The following is an 11,188-nucleotide window of genomic DNA, read 5'->3' on the forward strand; positions in this document are numbered from 1 at the left end:
TCAACAAACCCATATTATTAAAGATCTTATAGTACCGCATAGAAAATAATATTATTTCTAGATAATCCATTTAACTATATATTCAATGGTTCATTTTGAACTAGAACCATAACTAATCTATCTAAAGATCGCCAAAGATTCCAATCCCAACTATAAAATATTTTCCTCCAATAAAATAAAAATTTTGAGAAGTTGATTGTTAGGTGTAGATCCGCAAGTCTAAGGCCTAGTCGCCTAGACATCCGCATTATAAAAAAATCTAATATTTTTTCTTAAATTCCCTGATATTAAACATGGACTCCAACTTCCTAAGATGGTATAGTTAGCAAAGTCCACAACAGTGCAACATATACAGACAATTCCCCTCGTATCTTACATTTGTGGCATTGAGAAACTGAAACTATCAGTCACAGTTCAACCTGACTAACAATACTTTCAAGAGTGGCCAGATCAATTACAATGTATAGAACTTGAACATGAAATCCAGAGCTTGAGTTTCGACACGTTTTCATCAGTTTCGCATCTAGCTAGGAAGCTTCGATAACTTAGGGGCCGAGGCCATAGAGGCTGTGATGATCACCTCCCATGAATTGCCCTTCCATACACAAGGTAGCAGCATTATGGGGGTACTGAAAGCCCTCCATCACCATGAGTTGCATGTCCTCTGATGACTTCCAATGCCGCTTCCTTTGGTTTATAAACCAGTTATTGATTTGCTTCTGATCAAGGCCGGTCGACTCGGCCAGGGCAATCTTCTCAGATTCCTGCATTTTGCAAACGACATTATCTTCCGCCGGGCAACAAGAACTAGAGATGAATGGACTAACTCGTACCGATGGATACGGCCACTTGTAGTGCAACTCCCACCATTTGAGTAGTTTCTGCCGGGCTTCCTTTGGCAACTTCCCTTTCTTCTTCTTCTTGGAGAGCTCTTGCCTAAGGCTGCTTAAGTAGCCACTGTATTTTTTCAGAAGGTGGAGTTTCAGCTCTTTGTCCTCTACGCGCGGATCCATCGTTAGTCGCTCAGCTTCTCGACTGGTTGGATCAAGGTCCTCTTCCGAGGACGCAGCATCTTCCTCTTGCTCCTCTGCATGTTTTGATTAGATGAGCAGTTGACAATTAAAATTGTCTCAAAAACATAGATCTGATATCTTAACAACCCCTAATGTTGGAAAGAGATAAATATAGATACACAGATATTAGGCGCATGATGAGATAAATCTTAGATCATTAGTTTTTGATAATCGACTCCTGATCATTATATCGGAGATATCATACGTCCACCGTCTACGCTACGCCCTGAGATATTCATCCACGTTAAAAGATCAATCATCCGTGGCTTTCAGTCCTAATGGACTAGGAAGAAATTACAAGTTAGCATGCAGGCCAACAAAAATAAGTTCTATCATCATTGTGACTAATTTTAAGATAATTCATCTATTGTAGATTTATGAAGGTATTTACTAAACCATCGGGATAATCAATTTTTGCTAAAATATTAACGATTATATATAGACTAGTTGGAACAGAGAAATTTAAGGGAAGCCATAGAAAATCACCAAAGCATAGATAACTTTTCTAAATTTAACTGAATAAAATTAATTTAAAATAAAGACAATATCTTAACATCAACTAAATACATATTTAAATAATCTCAATATAAAAAAATAAAAATAATCTTAATAAAAAGACAGTCCGGTGTACGAAGCTTCCGTCACACGGGGTCTCAGGAAAGGATCCATTATACCTTATTTTTTTTGTAAAAGAATTATTTTCAGAATTCGAACTTGTGATTTTTTGATCGCATGACAACAATTTTACCGTTGAATCTTTCGAAAATCCGAATTAAAAATTATGAGACAGTAAAGTTCAAATCGTTGTATCAAATATGGCAACCGGAAGCATGTAGGATGAACATGGTGTTCTAATTAATGATCTTGACTTCTATAGTTGCATTGCAAACTAAACTGTACCTTTTGTAAAAGAAAGAAAGCAAAAGAAAAAGGATTACTAAAACCCAAAAGATAGATGCACCATGATAATTCTGCACGAAGATCAACAAAAACTGATAATGAAGCTAATTGATGTAGAAAACCTAGATAGAGTTTGTTTCTGGAGTGAATATTCAGATATTCGTTTGTTAATTAATAATGAAGAACAAGAGATGTGGAGATCTATAGAGAGAGAGACAGTGATACAGCAGGAAGAAACCTTAATTGATATGAGAAAGAGAAGAGGCCTGTCCTACAACTTTTTTCTGAAGAGAGAGAGAGAGGGGGTGGTTTAGAATTACCAGAGTAAGACAAGGGCCGGGAAGAAGAAGAGGCGGCGGCGTTGGTGAGGGCGTTGAACTGGGATTCTGCGCTCTTGAGGAAGTCGGTGGCTTCTTGTAGCGGCCGGCTTAGCTCGTCCCGGTACTTCACCAGAACGTCACAGTACGCTTCCTGTGTCATTTATATATATAAAAAAAACATCGATCGGTTAGATCGATTGCAAATGTTTATTTATAGAGAGAGGGAATCATTGCCATAAACTGGTCGAGCTCGGGGTCGTCGGAGCCTCCTCGACGACGACGGCTCAACCGCGTGTCGAGTTCCCGGGACAACTCCGAGAGCCGCGCCGCCACATCCGGCGGCGCTCCCACCTGCATAATTTATATATATAGAGAGAGTGGTTATTTAATCGAAATAATTAAGTTGAGAAATAAATCCAAGAAATTAATTAAGAAAATCAGCAGTGCCTTCTGGCAGTCGATGAAGGCGGCGATAAGGGTAGAGCATTGCGGGTGCGACATGATCTTCGCCTTCATTCCGTCTTGAGACGGCGGCGGCGGCGGGGGAGGGAAGTAGGCGTGGTCGTGGTGGGGGTAGTAGTAACCATGATCATCATTATTATTATTATTCCCCGCGGGGTCACGGAAGACGGCAGCCGCTGCCGCTGTCGCCGCCGACGACGACGACGCGGCGGTGAAGGAGGGCAGGTAGGGGAAATTGCTACCCTCCGCCGTCGCTGGGCCGCCACCGCCGCTCAACTGCTGAGGCAGCTCCTCCATATATTCCGAAAAGAAAACAGGAAAGAGAAACGATGACGCTACGATGAACAATTGCAGCTAGTTGAGGAAGAAGATGAGAAGGAAGAGACAGGACTGAGAAATGGAATCGAGTAATCGATTTGGTAAAAGATGATTCGTTCTTTGTCAATTTATCTCTGTTCCGATATAAATTATGAATAACTATTATAGCAAAAAGGGAAATGTTCGTCCCAAGATCATCAGCCAAGATCATCACGAGAGAAATAAATTGTAACATCTGAGCGAGCATGTGATATAAAAGATATAATATGGGGATAGAGAATTTATTCTCCCGTTGCCCCGAGGATTGATATTGCGATCTCATTATGGTAATACCCGTCACATACTAACTCGGATGACCCGCAGGGTCAAATTATAAATAACTATTGATCATTAGTATAGTTGATTAGTGTAGTTGATCAAGAACGTTGGAGTTCCGGATGATGTAGTGATTAGCATATAAGGTATTGTTATCATGAGAATTAGGATTTGAATTTCGGTAAAATTAAGATAAATATCTTTTTTATGCGTTAGTCATTATTCTAAACGTTAGTTGTCATTCGTGATTTTTATGCGTTAGTCATTATTCTAAACGCGTGATTTTTATGTGTTAGTTATTATTCTAAATATTAGTTGTCATTCGTGATTTATCTCTTTCGTATTGGTTCTAAGACGAATTAAGTGGGATGCTAAGAATTACTGTATTCATATTTTAGTAAAAAAAAAAAAATTGAAATAGTGTAAACACTTGGCAGGCAATAGGAGAGGGGAGGTAGGGTTAGAGAGAGAAAGGAAAGCAAAGTTAGGTGGCTTTCTTTTCCGATGTCAAATCAATGGAGACGGGCTGGGAGATGATGGGTGGTGTACGTGCTTCAGTGAACATTTTGAACGAGTCTACCAAACATTACTCTACTCGTAGTGCAAAATTAACGTAAACCACGCAATTAGCGGCCGAAACTAAGCCGGCGTGCAAAGGCCGGCGGCGACGCGCCGGCGTGCTTAGCGTCCGGCATAATTAATTCAAATTTTGTAGGTCCTCTGGTTTATGATTTAAGGCTTTTTAATATAAATTATTTTTTTAAAATAAAATATATTAGAGTTTAAGATTTAGAATTTAGGGATTAAAGTTTAGGATTTATATATATATTTTTTAAAAATTAGTAATTAATATTAAATTCTAAATCTGAAATTTTAAAAAAATTTGATAATCAGCTGTTAAAAAGTGAGAGGGGGAGATTAACAATACAATACGAACATGATCGGATGAACTGAGGTTAGAATGCAACAATAAGGATGCTCAATTATTTCACAAGTATTTGCAGTTCGATTTTTAACTATAATGTATTTGTCAGTGGAAAATTTCCGAGCATCTTGTTCTATTAAAAAATGGTGTAGTATAGCAAAAATGGGAGAATAAGGGAAAAGGTATATCTGTTATTTTTGTGTATTTTGGTGGTGGGATAGGTGGAGGGTGAGGGGATTGACTAAGGATTAATTTGAAGGCTAATTTTAATGGATAAATTTTAGATAAGACATAAGAAATTGTTAAACATAAATATGTCTTCTCTAGATTTAATAGAATAAAATTGATCAAAATTAAAGAGAATACTTAACATTAACTAAATAAAGATTTAAATAGTCTTAAAATTGTAACGATGTAAAAAATGAAAATAATCCTAAAACAAAGATAAAAAATTATTCAGGGTTTCCGAAAAAATTTTAAATATATTTTTTTTTGTCCTAAAATTGATGATTACGAGTTATACTAGATTAGTAAATTTATAGATGTCTGAATGAGTTTCAATTTGATATATTAAAAATCTGATATATGATTAAATCCAATTCAAAAGTTATATCTCAAAACTTGAATCTCTACATCAAGTAATTAACTAGGATAAACAAAAAATCCTCCTGCTTAACTAATTAACTAGGATAAAAAAAAAGGAGCTTTTGAGAGGATTTTAAAAAAAAATCTTTTTTTATGTGGGGAATTTTGAGCATTCTGTACGAAATTTTTTTTTTACCATGTACGTACAATTTCATAAAAAAAAGATGTACAATGTAATTTATTTTTTATTTATAATTTTAGTATTTATGTTTATCTGATTAATTTTATAGATACATTTTATTTTACTAAGTAAATATGGAGCATAGTTTATGCATATTCAAAACCTTATTTTTAAGATATTCGTCTAATTTAGACTTCAAATATTGATCTTTTTATTATTCAATGCTTTATTACTTCATCACATTAGGGCATGCAATTTCCTTCATTCTTATAAGGAGAACTTGTTTGATATTTTTTTTAACATATTTTTTCAACGTGTTTGGAATAAAATCTAAGGATTATCAAGTTTGATGATATTGTGGTAAAAAGGTGAAATGCTCATCTCCAGCGTCCTCGTTGTACTCAATCCAAGGTCATCACGAGAGAGGTAAATCGTAGTATCCGAACGGGCATGTGGCGGACAGGGTATAATACGGGGATAGAAAATTTATTCCCCAGTTATTCTGAGGATCGACCTACAACCTCATTGTAGCAACTTCCACCACATATCAATCCGGATGACCCATGGGGTCATAAAATTTGATGATATTGATTCAATAATATATGGAAAAATAGACATACGTTTTAGATAAATAAATAGTCTTTACAAACTTTATCCATGTAAAAAATGAAAATAACTTTAAAAAAGATAAATTTTTCGGAGTCCCTAAAAAACTTCAAACAATATTTTTTAAATCTAAGACGGACCGATAATCAATTATAGATATTCGATTCGATATATTATATATACTGTATTATGATTTAATCCGAATCAAAAATTACTGAATTGTCTGCTCGTTACAAATATGATTAATTTCTTCCATCGTTTCCTTTCGTATTTGGCAATTCACTTTAAAAAGTGAATAATTCCTTTTACGGTTTAAGTTGAATTCAAATAGGATTCTCAGCAGCACAAAAGAATCTGTAAACGTTTACCTGATTAAGTTAATTACTTTACAGATATTTATTATTATTATTATTATTATTTTCGTTTTCACTCTATCCATTCGAACTCCGGAAATGAATGAAAATTAATCAGTACTTCTCGTTAAATCACCATCGATCGACGAATAATCGAGATCAAAACCCATTATTTGATCGACGAATAATTTCACGTGTTTAATTATCACTTTTGACTTCTGTCCGACCAAATTCGCATAAAAACAAATTCTGGTATCGAAAAGGAGCAGACAGGCATCGCCCTCCGCCCCGCTTTTTCTCCTTACTACGTCTACCTTGTTTGCTCGATCACGGAACCGCACCAAATGCCAATAATCTATTCCGTCGACGACTGAGTGAACTCGGGATATCCGAAAATCAATCGGGGCGTCCGACTGACTTTCGGGTCGGACGCCCCGCTAGATGATCAAGACCTGCACAGGGCCGAAAGGAGTGAGTGACCGGTTGAACTGAGGCACCTGCGAGCTGCTGCCTCGGCGGTGCGCGCTGTGCTGCAGCGAGCGCACAGTGCGAGCTGTGTGTCCTAATTCGCGCGGGCAGCAGCAGCAGCGGCGGGAGCGTTAAATTTGATGAACAGCGTTGCGCAGCGTGGCCTTTGCATGCTTTCTCTGACATTCCAATCTCCACGCCGAGAATCTCGCGCGCTGGATCGGCCGCGGCCTTCGATCCCCTAAACCCTAAACTTCTTGTAAACAATTAAAAAAGCTACATATTTCATGTGTGAGGTTTTCTTATGGGACACAGCACACACGATGAAATTCAAATTAATAAAACAGATATTTTATTTTGAAAATATTCTCTGACCTAAATTATTATAACAATGATATATCATATATAGAATAACTACTGAATAATTTTTATACGATGAAAATTTTAAATTTTAAATTCTAAACTCATCTTAAATATATTGTAGTAGTTGTTACCGATAATTGTAACAATAATAGTGAATCAAGAGGTATTTTTGAGATAAAATCACATATAATAGCCTCCTCAATTTCTTAATTTATCTCTCTATAAATAATTATGGAGCTAGTTATATGGGACACCCGAGATGATCATTTTACTAAAACATTCATTTGATATATTTTTATTTAAAAAAAATATCAATTTAATATTTCTTTTAATTTGATTTAAGATGTCCTCTTTATTTTTACTGGAGTTAAATTCTTTGTATACCATTTTAAATGACAAATTGCCGAATCATGTAGAGAAAGTTATGGACTACTCAAAATTTTAAATTATCAAATCATATATCTTATACCCATTTTATTCCTTCGTATTTATCTTAATCGATTACTACAATGTATCAAGCTATTTGGGGTATTATTTATCAGCTCAGTACAGTCCTAAATTGATTGCTATACTTAGTAATTAATTAAAAAACTTGATTTGTATTCAAGAAATTATTGCTCTTAATATAGTATGTTAAATTTATGTTTGAGGACATAGACATAATCAGAAGAACTAAACTAACACATAGAACCTGATTTCATATTATTCCGAGCTCTCTAGTCCATAAGTCAACTTCGACCAAAATTGGCTGATGGACCTAGAGAGCTCAAAATGATATGGAATTATGTTCTATGTATTCGTCTAGTTTTTTGGATTATACCCATTCTCTTAAATATTAATTTTATGTAATATATCGAGAGCAATGATTTTTTGAATAAGAATTATATTTTTTTGAATATATTCATGTTAAAAAAATTGTTTCTCTCGATATGACATATGAAAATAATGTTTGAGGGTTTGGATATAATAAAAAAAAATAAACAAACACATAGGACTTGATTTTATATCATTCTGAGTTATGTAGGTCCATCGGTTGGTTTTGACTAATTTCAGTCAAAATTGACTAATGGACTTAGAGAGCTCAGAATAATATGAAACTAGGTTTTGTGTATTTATCTAGTTCACCTGATTATATTCATACTCTCGAGTATTAATTTAATCTACTATATTGAGAGTAATAATTTTTTTAATACTAATCAAATTTTTTGGATATATTCATGTTTAATAAATCATTGCACTCAATATAATGTGTCAAATTAATGTTTGAGAGCATAAATATAATCAAGAGAACTAGATGAATGCATAGGGCCTAGTTCCATGTCATTCCGAGCTCTCTAGACCCATTAGCCAATTTGGCAAAAAATTATCAAAATCGACTGCTGGACCTAGAGAGCTTGAAATAACATGCATGGAACTAGGTTTTATATGTTCATCTACTTATCTTGATTGTATCCATGATCTTAAACATCAATTTGACACACTATTTTGAGAGCAATGATTTTTTGAACATGAATTTTTTGAACACATTCGTGTTAAAAACATTGCTTCTCTCAATATGGCATATGGAAATGACGTTTAAGGGCGTGTATATAATTTAGAGAACTAGATGAACATATAAGACCTAGATCTTTGTTATTCCGAGCTCTCTAGGTCCATGAGCCAATTTTGACCAGTTTCAACCAAAACTTAGTCAAAATCGACTGATTAACCTATTATATTTGAAAGGTGTTCTAAGTCAATCACTTTAGATATTGTATATGTATAGTGATCTTAAACTCAATTAATGAAGTCTACAATATAATGTATAGCATGAGAGAAATTATGATTGGATCACAAATAGTGGATATCTCTCCATATGTAATTATGCACGTATTGAAATATTCCCTAGTATGTAAACTAACATATGCTATACTCCTTGGTTTATCCAAGCAGTCAATGTTGCGCTTGAAACATTAGGATATTGAAAGTTAATATATGGCTTGAAACATTAGGATATTGAAAGTTAATACATGCCAGGGAAGCTGTAACTCTGCTCATACATTTCAACCAAGTGTTGAATATCAGCAGCATTAGGTCTTCTTAAATATTGGGTCACAAACACTTCAATTACACATTGACAAAAGTTGAATAAACGACATAGGATGATAGTTTTTCAGCAATTCACATGTACTCATCATAATGATCAACAGAGACTCCATACGCCAATTAATGGATAGCCGCTGTGTATTTTTGAAGTGGTGACAAATCTTTTTTCCTGTTGCATCGGCCTTCCATTGAAAATATTTTGAATGATTTTTCACGGCATCAACTATACAAAGGAATAACTCTTTTTGCATTTGGAATTGATGTCGGAATATGTTATCAGGATATACCAGATCATCAGAAAAGTAATCCTTGAAAAGACAAGCATGTCTAACTTCATGATCCTGATTCAAATACTTTCTCCTCTGTGTTATATCGGAAGAACTTTGAGTTCTTTGACGTATCATTTGTCGTTGCTTATATAGCTGGAGCATTTTTTTTGTTCATCTATATCCTCCGCATCTTCCGCCAATTCATTTCTCCAAAATTCATGGAGTATATATAGATCGATCTAGATTTTAAGTCATTTAAAATAAATTAAGATATTTTTGTGGTTAAAAGAAATAGAGAGTTGAGGAATAAGAAGTAGAAAGCGAAGATAATAATGAGATGAATGAAAAAAAAAAGAGAAATTGATCATATATCTATATTTTTTTTAAAATTAAATAAAATAAATTTATTCGTTGAACAATGACTTTTTAGCCGTTGTTGAATGGCATACAACATACAATGGCTAATAAAAATTAGTAGTTGTTTTTTTAATAAATATTAAAAAAATATTTTAATATAAAAAAACAAAAAACAAAAAACAAGTTGAAGAAGCGGCTCCGTCCATTAAAATGAAAAATCTCCCTCCACTATGGGAGGAAGGTATTTCCGGCTTGCCAACTCACAGTGTATAGCAACAATATATAATATATAATATATAGCACTATTATAGCAACAATATATAATATATAGAAGCTACTTAGTAAGTACTATAACATGTAAAAGCTATATATTGACTACTACAATATGTTTAGGATGGATTTTAGGTTTATCATTTAGGATTTATAATGTGTAGACTCTACTCAGTAACTGCTATAATGCGTAGAAGATTTTAGAGTTTAAAATTTAGGGTCTTTAAATGCTATTATTTTAAAATATTATTTATCAATTTAATCAAAATTAATTAAACTTCATGACAGACACTTTAAAATAGTTGTAGAAGTTATTGCTACAATCCTAAATGCTAAAATTTTAAACTCACCCTAAATACGTTATAGAAGATACTAGATAGTTTATACACATTGTTGCAGCTACTGGGTAGCTTGTATATTATGTAAACTCTAAATTTTAAACTCTAAGCTCATCCTAAATACGTTGTAGTAGCTATTGTCTAGTTTTACACGTTGTAGCTGCTACCCATAATTGCAACAACAATAGTGAATCAAGAGGTATTTTTGAGATAAAATCACACGTAGTGGGTTTCCTAATTTACTTCTCTACAAATAGCTGTGGAGCCAGTCGCATGGGGCACCCGAGATGACTATTTTACTGAAACATTTATTTGATATATTTTTGTTTTTTTTTGAAAAAGACACCAATTTAATATTTCTTTTAATTTGATTTAAGATGTCCTTTTTATTTTTGCTGGAGTTAAAACTCCTCTTTTCTTTATATACCATTTAAAATGACAAATTAACGGACCACGTAGAGAAAGTTAAGAAATATTCAAATTTTAAAATGATGAAATCACATATCTCATATCCATTTTACCCCTCTATATTTATCTTAATAGATTGCTACAGTGTATCAATTGATTCAGGATATTATTCATCAGCATAGTAAGATCTTGAATTGATTGCTACACTGTAGCAATTAATTTTAAAAACCTAATTTTTATTCAAAAAATTATTACTTTTAATATATATATAGTGTGTTAAATTGATGTTTGAGGACATGGATATAATCAGAAGAACCAGACAAACACATAAGACCTGCTTTCATGTTATTTCGAGCTCTCTTGGTCGATCAATCGATTTAGGCTCAAATTGATTGATGGACCTAGATAGCTCAGAATGATATGTAATTAGGTTCTATGTATTGGGAGATTATTGGTGCAATCGTCCTCGAGTTAAGGTTGACCAGTTTGACTAAGCTCGAGTGGATTCGATCTTGAGTTTCGATGTTTGGACAATATGTGAATAAGAGGTCAAGTAGGTTAAGGTTGACCGAATACTTGATAATGTGTGAGA

General features: G+C 33.9%; 1 protein-coding gene across 1 annotated transcript; it reads right to left on the minus strand.

Annotated features, from left to right (window-relative positions):
- Window positions 1-282: 282 nt before the first annotated feature.
- Window positions 283-3,195, minus strand: LOC121979665 (homeobox protein rough sheath 1-like). Its single transcript, XM_042531656.1, has 5 exons — window positions 2,741-3,195; window positions 2,528-2,644; window positions 2,294-2,444; window positions 834-1,087; window positions 283-764 (listed from the first exon to the last, which is right to left on the minus strand). Exons 1-5 carry the CDS (start codon window positions 3,050-3,052, stop codon window positions 546-548), a joined length of 1,053 nt encoding a protein of 350 aa, XP_042387590.1. The 5' UTR covers window positions 3,053-3,195; the 3' UTR covers window positions 283-545.
- Window positions 3,196-11,188: the final 7,993 nt, after the last annotated feature.

The sequence above is a fragment of the Zingiber officinale genome, chromosome 5A (assembly GCF_018446385.1).
Source record: "Zingiber officinale cultivar Zhangliang chromosome 5A, Zo_v1.1, whole genome shotgun sequence".
Lineage (NCBI taxonomy): Eukaryota > Viridiplantae > Streptophyta > Magnoliopsida > Zingiberales > Zingiberaceae > Zingiber > Zingiber officinale.